This window comes from Hylobates moloch, unplaced genomic scaffold (assembly GCF_009828535.3).
Source record: "Hylobates moloch isolate HMO894 unplaced genomic scaffold, HMol_V3 SCAFFOLD_1, whole genome shotgun sequence".
NCBI classification, from domain to species: domain Eukaryota; kingdom Metazoa; phylum Chordata; class Mammalia; order Primates; family Hylobatidae; genus Hylobates; species Hylobates moloch.
In genome coordinates, this window is record NW_026652276.1 from 72902648 (window position 1) to 72922556 (window position 19909).

A 19909-nucleotide genomic window follows, 5' to 3' on the forward strand; every position below is an offset into this window, starting at 1 on the left:
TGTCAGTTTTCTTCCTTTTTAAAGCTGAATACTCCATTGTATGTATATCACATTTTGTTTATTCATTCCTTCATGAATGGACACATGGGTTGCTTCCGCCTCTTGGCTATTGTGAATAATGCTGCTTTAAACGTGGACATACAAATAGCTCTAAGATCCTTTCCGTTCTTTTGGCTATATACCCAGAAGTAGAATTGCTGAATCATATAATTCTAAATTTTTAAACTTATACTTTTCTCCATAGCAGCTGAACCATTTTACATTTCCAACAGTGCACAAGGTGCACATCCTCAACATGTTTTTTTTGACAGTAGACATCCTGAGTGGCTGTGAGATGATATCTCATTGTGATTTTGATTTGCATTCCCTAAGGATTAGTGACGTTGAACGTTTTTTCATATGCTTGCTGGCCATTTGTCTATCATCATCTTTGGAGAAATATCTGTTCAAGTCCTTTGCCCATTTTTTTCATGTTATTTGTTTTGTTGTTGAGTTGTAGTTATTATGTATTCTAGATTGATCCCTTATCAGATAAATGATTTGCAAATACTTTTCCTTCCTTAGGTTGCCATTTCACTGTTGTGTCCTTTGCTTATTTCTCTTTAAAAGCAAATGCACATGTATTTTACTCTTACACAAAATAACTTCATTCTTTTCACTTAATATAGCTTAGAGACACAACACAGCAGATATAAATATCTTCATTTCTTTTCCAACTGACATAGTATTCTCTTGCAAGGGTGTACCCTTTTATTCAACCAGTGGCACACCAATAGATATTTGTGTGGTTTCCAGTCTTCTGCGATTATAAATTCTTTAATTAACAGCTGCCTTTTTTTTTCATATTTTTGTCAGTTAACCTTTGAGATAGATTCCTACAAAGGGGAATGCTGGGTAAAGGTGTAAATTGTTCAGTATATCATTCTATAAGAGACCAAGTCTTAGAGCAAACATTACTTATGTCATGAGCCTCTTGGAATCTGATAAAACTTAGTGGCTTTTCCAGCAGTAAGGTATACACACACACATATACTCTACAATTGTGCATATAGTTTTAAGGACTTCCACAATGCCCTCTGATAGACTGCACAGCACAGTGACTAACATACATCTAAGATTGTGGCTTCGTATATCTGGGTTATACTTTTTTAAAATGGCAGATTCTGTAGGCAACCATCATTCTGAGTTACTGTTTGTGGGTTTATGGACCTCAGGTTTTAAAAAATGAACTGTTTTAAAGGAGTAAAATAGCTCGTTATTTAAAACAACACTATCTACTGATTCTCAAATTGTGTGCCAAGGCATACTGAGGAACCACAGTGAACTCACACATTTTTGAAACAAATTACCTGACATCTGTCAGACTAGCTTGAAGTAGTTGAACATATTACATGCACTATGCCTTTTGATGACATCCTGTTTGTAAAGCTGGATTTTCAGCAGTTGATGGGATAAAACTCATATATTGCACACAATCAATGTATTATAGGAGAGGATGATGTGTGTGATCTGATTTTGAGGTCTGAGAAGTTGTGCTGTGACCAACATTTGCACACATTCCATTAGTAACTAATTGTGGTTAAGAATGGAACTGTAAAAATATTTTTTAAAATTTCAAATGGCTAAGTTGTTAGATATACTTTAGCTATGTGAACTTTTTATTTTTTTATTAGAGACTGGTTCTCACTCTGTGGCCCAGGTTGGAGTGCAGTGGCACAATCACAACTCACTGCAGCCTCAAGCTCTTGGGCTCAAGAAATCCTCCTGCCTCGGCCTCCCAAAGTTATGGGATTATAGGTGTGCTCCTGGCCTTTTAAACTATTTAATAAACCGATCTGTCAGGTATTTATTCTGGCGCAGGGATAACACCATGTTAAAATTACCGAGACACACAGGTAAAGTGAACCAAGAAAGTCTGGGAACTTTTGCCATATATCCTTTCCTTTAAATTACATAAATACAATATATAGTGGTAATTAGTAACTTTAGACAGTTATCTTCCCCCATATTATAAAACAGGAAATAAGTTCCTACAAAACGGTTAATTACATAAATGTGTTATACAACCAACTTAGCTTAAGTGGATAACATAAAACACCAGACATAGTTTTTCTGCCTTATATATACAGTTTATTTTACTTTAAATTGGGCTGGGCTTTCTACTAGAGTATACTGAGAAGGTAAGGCTACACAATGTTAATCACAAAATAATTCAGTAAAAAGAACTGAATGGCACAGCAGTGGAAACGCAACTGCTCTAATCTGCTAATTTGGTAAGAGAAACTCGTAGATAAAATCTGTGGCAAAGACATAAATTGGAACAAGGCATTCTGATTACTGACAGGACTTTGATGGGAGCGGGGAAATGTAAAAATTATGAAACAAAATGATAACAAAAAGTTATCAGGTAAGGAAATATGTTTAGGAAAGAAACCTATAAAGTAAATAGAAAAAGCAAATTGATGCCTGAAGTATTTTAATGCACAGTTTGCAGTTCATTTGTTGCACTCACATTTTATACATTTCCTTGGATAAAGCTTTTAAGAACACTTCAGATTTTGGGAGTTTAATATTCACCTGTTAACACATACAAATTACTGAATGTTCAGAAGGTTTTTACCTAGGTATATACCTTTTTTTCATTGTCAATATTCAGTATAACTAGGCATATATTTTCAATGACTCACGCTCAAGTTAACTAAATGCATTTTCCCTAAATATGTCTAATGTAAGAAAAAACAGCCCTCAAACTAGGTAATTGTTTTACAGAATTCAATTAACATTTATGTTTACATGACTTCACCACTGTAAGTGTTACAGGCACAGGATCTATTACAGCGATCCTAATGCTGAAAAAAATGCGGAGGACTTAAGAAGCAAATGGTAGTGATCTAGTAGACAGTAATACAAATTCCGAGCTTAACCTTAAAAGTTTGCTGGGGCAAAAGACACACTACAATCTGAAGTATTATGATTAAATATTTACATTAGAACTTATTCTCAAACCTGGAAATTGTCCCTGCTGGCTAAATTCTTAAAGCTCAGAATTGTTAAAATTCTTTGTCCAGTTTTTTCATAATGTAAATACCTGTATATCTCTGAGAGTAAAAGTATGTTTTAATTGCTTTATTTTCATTATTTAGCTTTTAATTTTTAAAAGGCTGGATAATACAATTTAAAAAATACAAAACCAAATTGTTTATTATAGTATAGTTTATTTAATACAATGTTTAACTATAAAAGTTAATACAGCTTCCAAGTTTAAATTTTGTAAAATGCAGTTTGCAGAAAACAGTTCAACAATTACTGGACTAATAAGAGAAGCAGCATTTTGAAACTAATCTTACAATTGAGAAGACAACAGCTTTATTTCTAAACTTCATTAAAAAAATATAATCACAGTGACTTTTGGGCTAGGAAAAGAAGTGCATTAACTTCATTTATGTTTTTTCCTTCCACAAAGAGAGCGGCCACAATTTTGTACATCCCACATACAAATACCCAATTCAATTATCTTTCAAAATACTATATACACACAAAAGGGGAAGAAAATATACAGCATGTGCTTTTGGTAACATATGGAATTTGCTTAAAGAAAAAAAGTCAGAAACACAAATCCACCCCACCACTCCCTCCCATACCTTTTAAAACAAACTAAACCCCTCAACAACTCCCTATTCCAACCTTGTTGATGGAATTTTCTTATTCATGTCATTTTTCTTTTCCTTTAATATATACCTCTTTGTCACACAACACGCCAAAGACTTTGCACTTGCCTGAATCCACTGAAGGCAGTTAGTTGGGAAGCCCACTATGGGCAGTTGTGCCAGTCAATGCTGTACTTCCTGGGGGCTTATTAATTTTTAAAACAAGTATTTGTAACAAAACACATCTTTTCACAATAAACAGCTTATCAACCTATAATCCTTATTCAATTGTAAATGTATAAATCCAAAATGAAATAATTACAGTAAACATAATCAAAAGGAAACAGAAGAACACCCATTTTGTTTCTTTATAACAAATCAGCTATATGGTAGGTATTTAAAGTACCTTCTGGTGAAGGCAAACCCAACAAGCTTCTACAGAAATTTAGTATAAAAAGTTTAGTGTGATGAAAACTGTATTACCAACTGGAATGAAGTACAATAAACTACTAAGAAACATACTAACTTGCTACATATACTAACTAAAATAAATTAGAATTGTCAAGTTAATACCACTACCCAAAGTACCAGAGATCCAATATGTGCCTATCCATAATGAAGAGTTCTTTAATTGTTTAGCTCCATACCTTCCACTAGGCACAAATATCAAAGGTCATTTGGCAAAGCCATCCATGCATCAGTATCACATTTGTGCAAAGGCAGATTTATCAGATAAATTCTTTGCAACTTCTGAGGGCTTCAATTAAGTAACTTAAAAGAAAACTATGAACTTACCAACTATGTAGTAATTTAATCAAAGAATGTTTTAAAGCAATTCAGCAGCTTCTCTACTGCTCATTTCATTAACATTAATCTCACCGTAATGTCAATTTCTGTGGCAGATGGCTTACCCAGAAAAATAATTCATACAAAATAAGCATGAAAATTCTACATATTGAAAAAATTTTCTCAGCTATCACCAATTGAGGAATAAATCAGTTTAAATATTTTTAAAAGGATATTAAGTCAAAAATACTTTGACATGAACCATAAGTTTAGACATAACTATAAAACTAACTTGATGGGAAAGTAATAGTTGACTTTTAGGAAAACAATGTTCAAAGCAAAAACTAAAGATGGCACAACTACTAAATGTAATAAAAGGAAAGGACCATTTGAGCCGTGTGCTATTCAGACGCATGCGCAGATCCTGAGGTACAGTTAATGCTGTTTAATCATTTAAAAAATGTTCTTTATATTCTAAAAATAAAATCTAGTTGATTGTCCTTCTCTCAACTCCTTCACATCTGTTCTGTAAAGAGAGCTAATAAAACTTTAAAACAAGGACTATAAATAATGCAGAGCATGGAGTTGCTATTTTGATAACCCAAACAGAATACTGCCTATAGAAATTACTACAATTTTTCCCCTATGGTTACTTTTTGAAACTCTAAGATTTGGAAATCCTTATGTATAATTTTTAGTAGATAAAGCTCTGGGATCAGACAACATTTAAGAATTTTTACTTAGCATGGACTTAAAAAAATATTTAACTGTTATTAGAAATCCTTTCTTAAACAGCACCTTTCTTAAAGCTCAAATAGTTTATAACAACAATTTTAAAATGCAGTTAACTGAAATTAAGACAAACAATAACTCGCTTAAAATATGTAACGTTATATAGCTTGGGCACTCAGACTCAATTATCCCTAATGTGGGTTTGTGGTCAGTCTCTAAGGAATCAATCACCTTGGATTATAATCAACATCTACCACTTTTATCAACAGAAAAAAAAGATTTGGAAAGAATTCATTGTGGATATCTGTATTACAATTTTCCAAGCAATCTCATGGTCATTACACTATTCATTCTGCAACAGCTACCACAACGCCAAATATATCAATATTGCATTAATCAATAATGGGAAGTATCATGTTAATAATTGCTTTATTCAGTACAAATAGCATTGAGTAGCTACCGGATTTACCAAGAAGCTACCTTGGTAACAGAGCTGACACTACAGTGACAAATATTAAAGTACAAAACTCTCTAGAGAATACTATTAATTAGAATTTTGAAATTTCTTTTCAAATGAGGCAGGTTTTATGTTTGCTGGATGTTCAATGTTTTATTTAGAAGAGAGATTACAGAATAAAAGGCCACACATCACAAAAATGGCAAAATACAACACCCAAAACTCTAAATGGACTTTGGATATGTTTAGTGTTTAACTCTGTAAACTATCAAAATTTGCAACTTTCTACTCTACTCTATATGGCAATGTTACACATGCCAAGTTAAAATAACATTAATAGTAATGGTATAAAACCACCTGAATAGAAAGAAACCAGAGTCATAAACATGCTATAGCCTATCGTGATACATATATAGAAAAGATGCATTTTCTTGCCATTTGGAACTCACAGCTATGAGAGTTAGAGAAGTCAGTTCAATTAAAACAAACGAACAAACAAAATCCATGCAGAGTTAACACTCAACTCTATATAGGTTGGAGGCCAAAAAAGAGAAATCTTAGAAGTTAATGTCTCAATACTAACAATTTTTAGAATCTGTATAGCTTAAGGACCTGCACAAATGGTATGTTTTAATGAGAAAAGCTTTTTTTTTTAATTTTAGAGAAGGGTAATTAATAATTAAAACGTTCCCAAAACTCTTCAAACCAAAAGCAACACAGAATTGAGAATCACAATCTGATTTTCCAAGGTATAGTTCCTGTCAAATGCTGTATAACAGCAACTCAAGTTCAATCAGTACATCAACTGAAAATAATTACTCTTATGATTTTTATAGGCAGTTAAGTAAAACACAACTAGACAGGAAAAGCATTAATAGGAAACAAGCTATGGCTCGAACTATAAAGAATAGAGTATGAAGTGCAATATAAATACATCTATTTTAAAGCACAAATTACTATAAAATCAAAAGTGATGATTTAAGATCTCAGGTTATTAGGACCCTGCTTCTGTATAATTAAAAGAAAGCGCTGCAAACCTCTATTTATAACGCAATCAGAAAATCTATACAAGATGTCTTCTAGTGGCTTCTAAAGTTACTTTAATCATGAGAAACACAAGCGTTTGTACAACAATGCATTGCAACCATTGCAACCAAATGGCTGACTAAACAAATTAGGATGCTATTGGCTAATTGTTGCAACACAGTAATGCATACATAAAATAGTTAAACACAGCACACAGTACTACACCAAAGTGTTTTTCTCATTTCAAGTTTATTAAAACTTTAGCAGTACAAATTATCCAGATTGCAGATTATCAAAAAATCAACTCAATGAAATCCACATTAAGAAAAAAAAGGACAAACATAAAACAACCCAAAAACAATGAAAAGGAAAACAACATAAAGGACATTCATTAGCAAGTCTCTTAAACTTAACATCTGAAACAGAATGGAAGTAAGTTTATATAACTCACTCATCCGCTTTTGTCTTCATCTGTTCCAGGGCTTGATTCATGATCAAATTTTTTATTTTTTTCATGTACATGGTCATTTTCTTGACCTTTTGATTTTTGGTTTTCTTTCTCCACTGAGGATCTGATCTTCTCATCCTCCTTATTTTTCAACATGGAGGACTTTAATTCATTGTCCTGACTGCTTTGTTTTATTTTTGAGAAGGGACTTTGATCTCTATCAGCCTTTTTTTCCCTGCTGTTATTTGAGCTATTATGATCACGACTTTTAGAGTACATTCTTTTCTCACTCTCAGAATTTTCTTTTCTGTGTGAGCTCTTACTCTCTTGGTTTCTGTATTTTTCTTTGTTTCTGCTTTGACTTTCTTCTCTCTCTGAGCTCCGTGAGTCCCTCCTCCTTCTCCTCCTATCTTTACTTCTTGATCTTCCTGGTGTTGTTCTTCTCTCTCGGCTTCGTGACCGTCCTCTTCTCCTGTATTCCTGTTCTCTGTATCTATGGTACTCCTTGCTTCTGCTGCGATCTCTGTCATGGGTTCTTGATCGCACTCTTCTGCTTCTGTCCCTACTTCTGCTTCGTTCTCTTGTTCTGCTATTATAACTGTGTTTACCTTTAGTTATATCACATTCTCTACTCCTGGATTGTGCGCGTCTATCCTTTTCCTTACTTCTACTGTGATCATGCTCATTACTCTTTGATTCTAACTGTTTAGACTTCTCTTTACTTCTACTCCTTTCCTGATCTTTTCCTTTAGAATCAGACTGCTTTTCTTTTTCTTTAACATTCTCATGATCCCTTCCTTTACTCCTTGACCTCATCCTCTTTTCTTCATGTCTATTATGTTTTGAATCTCTTTCTTTACTCTTTGATTTCTCTTTGCTCTTACTCCTACTTTTAGATTTGGCCCTTTTCTTCACTTTGTTTTTATATTTATCATCTTTTTCTGAATTTCTTCTGATGTCTCTCTCTTTGCTGTTAGATTTATGGTCTTTAACTTTCTTCTCCTTGTCATTTTTTCTGTTTGGACTCTCAGATACATTCCTATGATCTGTTATTTTTCTTTCTTTTACTCTAACTGGACTTCTCTGATTTTCTTTTATTTCATTCAACTCACTCCTAAAAAATAAGAAAAAGAATTGGGGAAATGTTATTAGGAAAAGAATTGTAGATATTATTAGCTAAAATGATATTCTACTTTTCTTAAGGTATTCAGCAATAATTAAAACGACAATAACTTTATGTGTAATAGTAAAAACGAATACTTATCATTACATTTGAAATAATAATAGTTAAATCTTACTTATCCCCCTTGATCCATCTTTCACCACTTGATACCCTCATTCTTTGAGCTCTCTGCATCTCTTGCCTCCAATGTGGAGGAGTCTCACTACGTCTGAAACGATCCCTTGATCTGGATCTGGAAGGAGTTCGATAACGCTAAAGGAAATTAAAATGGGGAAAAATTAATGTATAAAAGTATAGAGGGACTCGCATGGGTGCTGGGAGGGAGGGAAGTACTGGGGTGAGGGCCAGGAGGTAGTAAGGGGTACAAAATAAAAAATATATAAAAAGCATTATAACAGTAGCTTAAAAGTATATGTTTCTAGGTTAAAATAAAACATCTGATATTTCTATGCCCTGAAAATTACTAAAATTTCCCAATTTTCACGTAGGAAATCAATGAGGCAGAGAAAAGTTGTCATGTTGCAAATTCCAAGAAACATTAATCACAAAAACTTTAGCCGCTAGCCATACGTGTCTGCTCCATGGAAGAGTCCTATCCAAGTAATGCTAGAGCAACTTATAAGTTGCCAAGTTCCAATCTAAATGTTATATATACTTAATATTTCAAAACAAATATTTCTCATATTGTGGGGAAAACAGAGTAAATGTGTAGATGTTCGCTTATGCAACCCTTAGGATGACCAAACACTCTACTACATACTGAGAGAACATTAGTGAGCCAAGATATGAGGTGTGCTTTCCTGGAACTTATATTCTACAGGACTTGGAGAGCATGTGAATGAACATATAATTACATATGTTAAACATATATGCAGCTATAACAGAATGGGCATAAAAGGAAAAGGGAAAAGATGCTGACAGGAAGGTTCTGAGTTAAGAAGAAACATAGCATGCTTTAGAAATGATGAGAAGACAGACCAAATATGGCCAAAGCTAAAAATTGCAAGGGAAAGTAGTACTACATAACATTGATGAGGTAAGCAAGGACTAGGTTCTGTGAAGTGCCGTAGGCCATCATAGTTATTTTGGATTTACCCTAAGATCAATGGTAAAGGAGTGGCACAAAAATCAGACTTTCATTTTTAAATGACAATTCTGGCTACTATTTTTAAAAAAAGATTAGACAGTGAATCTCAAAGTGGGATCTAGGATCTACAGACTCGGGGGTCAAAACTATTTTCATAATAATATCACAATATTTGCCTTTTCCATTTTCATTCTTTGTCATACAATAGGGTTATTCAGTTTACATGTTTTGATATCATTACTTTCACAGCTAATGGAAGGTGTGCTTATATATTCTTATGTTTTCAGTATTTCTCAGTACTAATTCCTAAAAGAGTAAATATTGACAGATATAACCCACACCAACAAAAGTTCTTTTGGGTCCTCAGTAATTTTTAACATGAAAGAGGTACTGAGATTTAAAAAATTGAGAACTATCAAAATCGACAGCTCAGACAATATGATGGAGCTCAATTAACATAGCAGGGGTAAAGCTTGAAAAACATGAATTTCTGAATATTTAGGAGGCAGAAATGACAGTATTTGGTGATGGGTAAGATATATTCATGTATCTTACCATAGTTAAGTTACTTGCATAGCTAAGGTATAAACCGAAAGGGGAGAATCAGATTATTCTTGGGAAGGAACTGCACAGGTGGTGGTGCCAGTCACTAAAATCAGTAACCTAAAGAAGGTTCAGATTTGAAGAGGAAGAGCTTGTCCTCAACTTCGTAAAAACCGAGTGTGAGGTACTCATTAGTCAAATGAGTCTTTGGAGCTGAAAAATGCAGACAAAAATTTGAGTTACCAGCCATGGGAGTCATGAGATTGCTCAAGGAGTATATGCAGTGTGAGAAGAGTTGAATGGGAACCCTGAGGTACTACAGTATTTAAAGGTTAGGTAAATGGCTGGACACGGTGGCTCATGCCTGTAATTCTAGGACTTTGGGAGGCTGAGGCAGGCAGATCGCTTGAGCTCAGGAATTCAAGACCAGTCTGGGCAACATGACGAAACCCCATTTTTACAAAAAAAATACAAAAATTAGCCAGATGTGGTGGTGCACACCTGTAGTCCCAGATACTTGGGAGGCTGAGGTAGGAGGATTGCTTGAGACTGGAAGGTTGAGGCTGCAGTGATCCTTGATTGTACCACTGCACTCCAGCATGGGTGAAAAGTGAGACCCTGTCTCAGGCAAGTGGATCACCTGAGGTCAGGAGTTTTGAGACCAGCCTGGCCAACATGGTGAAACCCCATATCTACTAAAAATACAAAAATTAGCCAGGCATGGTGGCATGTGCCTGTAATCCCAGCTACTAGGGGGAGCTGAGGCAGAAGGACTGCTTGAACCTGGGAGGCAGAGGTTGCAGTGAGCCAAGATCATGCCACTGCACTCCAGCCTGGACAACAGATTGAGACTCCATCTCAAAGAAAAAAAAAAGTGGAAAGAATATTACAAGGAGCAAGATTAAGATGAAGACTGAAAAGCATCCACTGGAATTTGTGACATGGAGCTAATTATGTATCAAGTGCTGTTTTCAGCAGAACAACGGTAGTGGAAGACAACTAAAATGCTTGAGGAATAAGTAGGAAGTGAAGACCTAAGACAGAAAAGTGTAGCCAAGTTTCTATAAAGTTTTGAAAGCACAAGATATTTAAATTCTGATGAGGACACTCTAGTAAATAAAAAAGAATAAAATACAAGAATAAGGTTAATTTTTATTTATTTTTAACAAGAATAGAGATACAGTGATTGCAAAGTAACAAGGGAGACAAGAAAGACCAAGATCCCATTTTATACCATGTAAATGTAAAATCTATTCATATCTCATGGATTTTCTGTTGGGAAGTACCAACATACAGAAGCTGCTTAAGAAAGAGAATATATAATTTAATGCCTGCATCTCCCCTAAATTTTAGTTACTTGCACATTAAAATGATATTTAAGAAACACCCTAAAATTATTTAAGGAAGACAAATGCAATACTGTGAAGATCTCTGGGGAAAGAATCACCTACCCTTGGTCCTCTTCCTTTAATTTTCCTGCCAGATCTAGTAACTAAAAGTCGTCTCTGGTATGAAGCAGGCTGGGAGTTAGGTGGATTACTAGAAGGAAGCAAAGAGAAAGTTAACACATTTTTTTAAAAAACTTTTGTTGGCCAGACATGTTACTTTAATAAAAATGAATCTGGGCTGGGAGCGGTGGCTCATGCCTGTAATCCCAGCACTTTGGGAGGCCGAGGTGGGCGGATCATGAGGTCAGGAGATTGAGACCATCCTGGCTAACACAGTAAAATCCCGTCTCTAGTATAAATACAAAAAATTAGCTGGGCTTGGTGGCTCAAGTGATCTGCCCACCTTGGCCTCCCAAAGTGCTGGGATTATAGGTGTGAGCCACTATGTCTGGCCAAGAATTTTATTATTTGTATTATGACAATGTATTTCTGATCATAACTAAGAGAAAGATTTCAATATTACTTTTTCTACTTTTGGACATAGTTATTATTATTATTAATTATTTTTGAGACGGAGTCTCACTCTGTCACTCAGGCTGGAGTGCAGTGCTGTGATCTCGGCTCACTGCAAGCTCCACCTCCCGGGTTTACTTATGCCATTCTCCTGCCTCAGCCTCCTGAGTAGCTGGGACTACAGGCGCCCGCCACCACACCCGGCTAATTTTTTGTATTTTTAGTAGAGACGGGGTTTCACCGTGTTAGCCAGGATGGTCTCCATCTCCTGACCTCGTGATCTGCCCGCCTCAGCCTCCCGAAGTGCTGGGATTACAAAGTGCTGGGATTACAGGCGTGAGCCACTGCGCCCAGCCTGGACATAGTTATTAAAATGACTGATAAAGAACCATTAGCATTACATATATTAATAATGTAGATTTAAGTAGCAAGCTTTTTTCAGGATTTGAACATGACACCAATTTTTATTACAATATTGTAAACCAAGTAAGGAAAACAGCAGTTTTTCCTATTAGACAAACTGAAAAACCAAGGTTCTTACTTGCTTAAGAGTTTAATGTACACGAATAACACTATAAAACACTATCATGTTTTACTGGTTAAACAGCATCTTGTTATTGGCTTGGAATGCTGCTTAACATCTCTTTTTTGTGTTAGTGTTTATTATGTGTAATTTTACTTCAGAATCTACTTGTAATTTCAGTCAATTTCCCTTTCTAGTTATGTGGTTGGCAAAAAAGAACTTTGCGGAAGAACATTTTATAAAATCTTTTATAAAAAAGATTTCAATCTTGGGACAAGGTCGCCAATTAAATCTTGTTTAAAATAATTAACTTTTTAAAAAGAAAAGTTCTATGGTAAACCATGTAAGACAAAATATACACATTCACATACCACTCTCTTTCTCTTTCTCTCTCTCTGTTTTTCCTTTCCTTCTCATCAGCTTTAGGAGGACTTTTTCTCATTAGGAATCTATTTTCAGGTATAGGAGGGATCTCTTCTGGACGGACAGTAGACTGGGGTTGTGCTTCAATATTTTCAGCTTCACTCTCACTAGATGCACTTAACAGACAGAAACACACAAAACAAGTTACAGTTGGTTATTATGTCCTTACGGAAGTATCCAATTGTTAGTATTTCTTTCCTTTATATCACTATAATATAAACATCCTGTCCTTACCAAAGATGTGATCGCATGGGAAAAATCTTCTATTCCTCTGACAAACCAACTAACCAATCAAAAAACAAACAAAACAAAACGTTTCGATTATCACACTCTCAAAAAATATTTTCCTACAAAATGGATAAAAAATATGAAACTATGTGAGCAATGCACTCTGATAAATTTAAAATACTTTAAAACATGGGTAAAGAAATTAATTGCATTTGAGGCATAGGCAGATGAAGACAAGTTTTAGTACAAACACAGATTATTTCAAACAAAATGGAAAAGAAAGTAAAATACGCTGACATTATCTGCTTTCTACCCTTATGCTATCATAAGAGCAAAGGGGACTGCTACTGAAAATAGGAAAAACAATTGGTGGTTTTCTGCAATTTTCATAAATCCCATAATCCTCCTATAAAACACACAAATCTGTAACACACTAAAGCCATCATTTCATTGAGTACACAAAAAAATGAACTGATAGGTTTTGTTTCAAAAGAAAATGAACGTACCCAAAATTTAATCTATAGACTGTGGAATATCAAAAGTCTTATGCTCCATGCTATATTTCTCACTATTTTAACAGTTTCATGTAATTGACCCAAAATTCTAACAGATTTATTTACAAAAAGGGAATCAGAATATAAAGCTAGCATTAGAAAAGTAAAATTAAGACCTCTTCTTGCTTTTCTTTCGCTTCTTCTTTTCTTTCTTGTGTTTTCGGGAATTTTTCCGATGTTTCTTTTTTCTTTTCTTTGATTTCTCTTCAGAAGCACTTTCAGAATCAGAGGAATCAGAAGAGGACTGAGAATCACTTGAGCTATCTGAGTCACTAGATGAGGAGGAGGAAGATGATGATGATTTATGCCTTTTCTTTTCTTCTTTCTTAACTTTAATAAAAACAAAAAGGTTTTGATCAACAATTTTTAGACAAACTTTGTGGAAGGAGATTTAAATTTTCTGCAGATTCTCACTAAGTTCAGTATTTAGCACTTAGATCATCCAGCTATGTGAACTGGAAAGTACAGGAAAGGAGTCCAAGACTCAGGATTAGAATCCAGATCTCCAGAATTCATTGGTCAAAGTTGTATCTATTAATCTAAAGAACTTTAAAAAATAGGTGAGTCTAAAATGCTAAACTAATGTCGGCAAACATCTGAATAAGAAATTTTTTTAAAAGCACAGAATAACAATGAAGAGTCCCACGTTCTAATCTTGTAGTTTTCCACTTTTCCTCTTATTATCAAGATTGGCAGAACTAGTGCAGGGAAATAACAGAAAAACTGCTTTACAGAAACATGGAGAGATAAGAAATGGATTTCATTGGCATGGGCTTATATTTCAATGCCCAAGCAGTCTTCTAATAATTAAGAAATTTAGCTCAAGAGGAGACTCATAACAGAGGGAAGTCAATTGCCCATGATGAATAGAATGTTTTGGGGACTCTACAAAAAGTCATTTTAAATTGAAATTTTATTTCAGTTAAGGAAGCAGTAACTTTAAAAAGGGTAAAAAAAAAAACTCAGAGTTTAAAGGATCAGTCAATTAATATAAATAAGTGAAGCTAGAAGGTGTAATATAACAAAAATTAGAAGAGGATACTACAAATTGGGAGGAGCTTGACCCATCTAAAGGTATACTCATTCAAATCATGGTGGATTTGAAGAGGCTAACCGGGGCCAAAGATGGGACAATATTGATATATAGATGAGAACTACAATAAATTGAGATGTATCAGATTGTATTAGAAATACATTAGTTCATAGTGATACTCATAAAGTATAAAGCATTTATCCTGCCTTTCTGGTACAAACTGCACCACTGGCTAATGAAATAGATGAAGGGAAATAGCTCTTTGTCAGCAGCATTCCAGGAATTAATGAAAAAGAAATTATAGTGTTAAAATATCATTGTTTTACAACTTCTTGTGAGGCACTGATAACCCATGGCTGCTGCAGAACACAGAGACAGCTTGTCCTGTGTGACTCCTGTTTTCATTAAAAGGAATTTCTTCAAGTCACAACTGTATCTGATCAACATTACATAACATAGTAAGTACTCAATTAGTAAAATCCAGTATGTTCAATTATAGAAAATGCTACATGACAAATGACCTACCTTTTCTGAGAAATACATTTCAAGGAAACATAAAACAAGATGGTGAGAGAATTTATTAAAAAACAAAACACAACTTACAAGACCAATTTCAATGTCTCAACTTTATTTGGATTGATTCACACAACAAAAAATTAATTAACATTAATGAAACAATTACAATCAGAACACTGTCAGGATTTTTTATATTTAGGAATGTGTATGTGTGTATCATTATGGTATTGTTTTTAAGAATCATCTTTTAGAAATAACGTTTATTGATAAAATATTATGCCTGGAATTTGTTTCAAAATAATAAGAAAGGGAAAAGTAGCTAGTGATGGGTAAAACAAGATTGGCCATAAATAAACTCCTGAAGCTAGGTAAAGAACAAGTGTTTGTTATACTATTTTATTCACTTGTGTATAAATTAGTATGTTCCATAATAAAAAGTCAAGGAAAACAAAGAAAATATATCTTTGGATTATCTGTTGGCTGTTTGGTTACAGAACCTTAGTTGAAAGGGTTAACAGCTGATTTGTGACCTTTCCTTTAGCCCCACCTTAGCCTCAGGAACATCTGAAGATTTGATATTTGGCAAATTTATCCTTGCCTTTTTTTTTTTTTTTTTTTGGAGACAGGGTCTTGCTCTGTTGCCCAGGCTAGAGTGCAGATCATAGCTCATTGCAGTGTTCACCTCCCAGGCTCAAAGTGATACTTCTGCCTCAGCCTCCTGAGTAACTGGGAACACAGGTGTATGCCACCATGCCCTGCTAATTTTTTTAATTTTAATTTTTATTTTTGTAGAGACAAGTTCTCCCTATGTTGCCTAGGCTAGTCTCGAACTCCTGGGCTCAAGGGATCCTCCTGCCTCAACCCCCGTAAGTGTTGGGATTACAGGTGTGGGCTACCATGCCTAGCCTTTTTATTTATGAAGATGGGGTCTTGCTATGTTGCACAGGCTGGCCTCAAACTCCTGGGCTCAAGTAATCCTCTTTATCTCAGCCTCCTGAGTAGCTAGGACTACAGGCACATGTGCTGCTGTGCCTGAATCATCCTAGAAATTTGTAACTGATAATTTATAGGAATATATTAAACCCAAGATACATGAAAATCTGGCTGAAGTTACTTGTATTTGACCAAGGACTTCTGGTTCACTGTGCAGATTGCTTTTCCAGTACTGATGAGATGTTGCTGCACTTGAGAATGGGAACAAGGTATAAAAGCTGAAGAGACCGTAGATGTAATGGCTTCACTGAACTAAGATAATCCTTCCTTACCCAGTTGTGTTTCTAAGGAACATGTACATTATCAAGTGTGAGATGTTTGGGATATATGCAAGCTGTGCCTGGAAATCATGAGAGCGCCTCTATGCTGTTGATGTACCAGCCATGCCGTTTCCTGCCCTATATCCTTTCTTAAGGGTAAGTAACCTTAGTGCCTGGTGAAGCTAATTTTGTCTCATGAGCCCAACTGTTAACCTGAATCCAATACCAATGCTGCTGGTGAGACAGAGCGGGTATGAAAAAACATATAACCTGAAAAATCTACTTATATATGCTAAACTAAAAAACCTGAGGGATATGCAGGGGGAAAAAAACAAATTTTCAGGAAATCTAACAAAGAAAATAAATTCATAATGAAATAAAAACATAAAATTGTGCAAGAAAATAAAAATACTACACTTAAACATAAAATATACTTGTTAAAATATGGTAACTCTTTACCCCACAATTAACAAAGCTTTAATCATCAGTTCTGATTTCTATTTATTTTGCACTGAGATTCTTTCCTATGAGAAATACATCACAGTTGATTTACTTTAAAAGCAAGCCAGGCATGGTGGCGGGCGTCTGTAGTCCCAGCTACTCAGAGAGGCTGAGGCAGGAGAATGGCGTGAACCCGGGAGGCAGAGCTTGCAGTGAGCTGAGATTGCGCCACTGCACTCCAGCCTGGGCGACAGAGTGAGACTCCGTCTCAAAAAAAAAAAAAAAAAGCAAGCCCATTTAGTGTTTGAAATTAAAAAAAAAAAAAAAAAAGCAAGCCCACTGGGTAGGGGCATGGCTTCTCATGCCTGTAATCCCAGCACTTTGGGAGGCTGAGTGGGGAGAATCACTTGAGCCTGGGAGGTCGAGGCTGCAGTGAGCCATGATCACACCACTGCATTCTAGCCTGGGGAACAGCATGAGAACCTGTCTCCAAAACAACAACAACAACAACAAAAAACCATACCACACAACAGCAAGCCCACTTACCAAGTGTATTAAATACATTTCATAAACAATTATTTAATTTACATATCACTTTTGAAGAAAACATTCTAGTGAAGCAAGGTAACATGATGAAATGAAAAGTCCGAGTGCAGTGGCTCATGCCTGTAATCCCACCACTTTGGGAGGCCAAGGCTGGTGGATCGGTTGAGGTCAGGAGTTGGAGACCAGCCTGGCCAACATGGCAAAACTGTCTCTACTAAAAATACAAAAATTAGCCAGGTGTGGTGGTGCACACGCGTAATCACAGCTACTAGGGAGGCTGAGGTACGAGAATTGCTTGAACCCCAAAGGTGGAGACTGCAGTAAGCCAAGACTGCACCACTGCAATCCAGCCTGGGAGACAAAGCGAGACTCCTTCTCAAAGTAAATAAATGAAATGGAAGGCCAGAAAGAGATTTATAACTGTTTTTATAGGAATATAATCTGCCCGAGAATCAGAAAACATTAACTATAAGAGGAAAATAGGCCAGGCATGGTGGTGGCTCACACCTGTCATCCTAGCACTTTGGGACACCAAAGCAGGCAGATCACCTGAAGCCAGGAGTTCGAGACCAGCCTGGCCAACATGGTGAAACCCTGCCTCTACTAGAGATACAAAAATTAACCAGGCATGGTGATGGGCACCTGTACTTCCAGCTACTCGGAAGGCTGAGGCAAGAGAATCACTTGAACCGGGAGGCAGAGGTTGCAGTGAGCTGAGATTGCACCACTGCACTCCAGCCTGGGCAACAGAGTGAGACTCTGTTGCAATTTAACAAATAAAAAAGCTCTAAGATTAAAAAGTTCAGTGGAGAGTGGTGGCTCATGCCTATAATCCCAGCACTTTGGAAGGCCAAAGCAGGCAGAACACCTGAAGTCAGGAGTTCAAGACCAGCCTGGCCCACATGGTGAACCCCTATCTCTACTAAAAATACAAAAATTAGCTGAGTGTGGTAAACGGTACCTGTAATCCCAGCTACTTGGGAGGCTGAGGCAGAGAATCTCTTGAACTGGGAGGCGGAGGTTGCAGTGAGCTGAGATTGCATCACTGCACTCCAGCCTGGGAAACAGACTGAGACTCCGTTTCAAAAAAATAAAAAATATAAAGTTCCTCTCTTTTGATATTTGGCAAATTTAATTTACATTCCTTTTTGTTTAAGTCTGCTCAGAAAAAAAAATGAGAGAAAATAATTGAGAAAGAGATGGCATTAAAGGACAGAAGGGTAAAAAGGCAAAAAATTGGGAGATTTCACAATATCAATATTGATTCTGTAAGACTGTGGCTTGAGTTTCAGAATGTATGTTAACCTAAATTTTAAAATATGATTAAGGCATATTGAGAATATGATTGAAACTGTATCCTTCTCAAAGTCACAAGTAATATTTAACTGAACAGTATACCGACATACATAGTCAATGTAATGTCAGAACATGGAGATGAAGAGTCATGGTCCCTGGTACTGATCCGCAGCCTGTTAGGAACCAGGTCACACAGCAGAAGGTGAGTGGCAGGCAAGCAAGCCCTACCACTGGAGGTCCACCTCCTGTCAGATCAGTGACAGCATTAGATTTTCAGAGGAGCACAAACCCTATTGTGAAGTGTGCATATGAGGGATCTAGGCTGAGCACTCCTTATTAAAAACGTTTATGCCTGATGATCTGAGGTGGAACAGTTTCATCCTGAAACCATCCCCTAAACCCTGATGAAATAAAGACATTTTCAGAAAACTAGAATAATTTGTCACCAGTAGACCTAACCTTAAAAAAAAAATTGGTTACAGGAAGTTCTCCAAAGAGAAAGGAAATAGCAGGAGGAGGCTTGAACTTCAGAAAGGAAGAACAAAAGAATGGTAAATAATAGGGGGTAAAGGAAGCAACAATCTGTTCATACAAAAAGAAACATAAATAGCTCTTAAGGAGACACTAACATCACACTCCTCAGAGAAATGCTAATTGAAACTAGCATTTGTTAAAAAAAAAATCCATTAGGCTGGCAAAGGTGAAAGAGTTTACAATAATATGTAGTTTTATACAGGGTGTAGGGCAACTTATCCTCTTATATCCTGGTAGCAGTGTCTACCAATTACAAATGCACGACCTCTGTAAACTGGCAATTCCATTTCTAGGACATTCATTCTACATGATCAACATTCACACACACATGGAATAATGTACAAAATGTGAGAATGGAAACTCATGGATACAGATTTTCACAGATTATCCTTTTATACTTTCTAAATTTCGAACCAAATAAATGTATTAAATTTTTAGGGTACAAAGTTTTAGTTAAGACAGGAAGAATAAGTTTGTTGAAATCTATTTTCTTTTTTTTCTTTTTTTTGAGACAGAGTCTCGCTCTGTCACCCAGGCTGGAGTGCAGTGGCGCAATCTCGGCTCACTGCAAGCTCCGCCTCCCAGGTTCACGCCATTCTCCTGCCTCAGCCTCTCTGAGTAGCTGGGACTACAGGCGCCCGCCACCACGCCCGGCTAATTTTTTGTATTTTTAGTAGAGACTGGGTTTCACTGTGGTCTCGATCTCCTGACCTCGTGATCCGCCCGCCTCAGCCTCCCAAAGTGCTGGGATT

General features: G+C 35.9%; 1 protein-coding gene across 3 annotated transcripts in view; it reads right to left on the minus strand.

The window, feature by feature from the left end:
• Positions 1-6705: 6705 nt before the first annotated feature.
• PPIG (peptidylprolyl isomerase G) overlaps positions 6706-19909 on the minus strand; it is a 57467-nt gene continuing 44263 nt past the window's right edge. For all 3 annotated transcript variants that reach the window (XM_032755453.2, XM_058441297.1, XM_032755455.2), the window contains exons 10-14: positions 13655-13868; positions 12705-12872; positions 11361-11448; positions 8395-8531; positions 6706-8210 (exon numbers count right to left, since the gene is read on the minus strand). In XM_032755453.2, coding sequence (XP_032611344.1) covers positions 7100-8210; positions 8395-8531; positions 11361-11448; positions 12705-12872; positions 13655-13868 — 1718 coding nt within the window. In that variant the 3' untranslated portion in view covers positions 6706-7099. The remainder of the gene's footprint in view (positions 8211-8394; positions 8532-11360; positions 11449-12704; positions 12873-13654; positions 13869-19909) is intronic.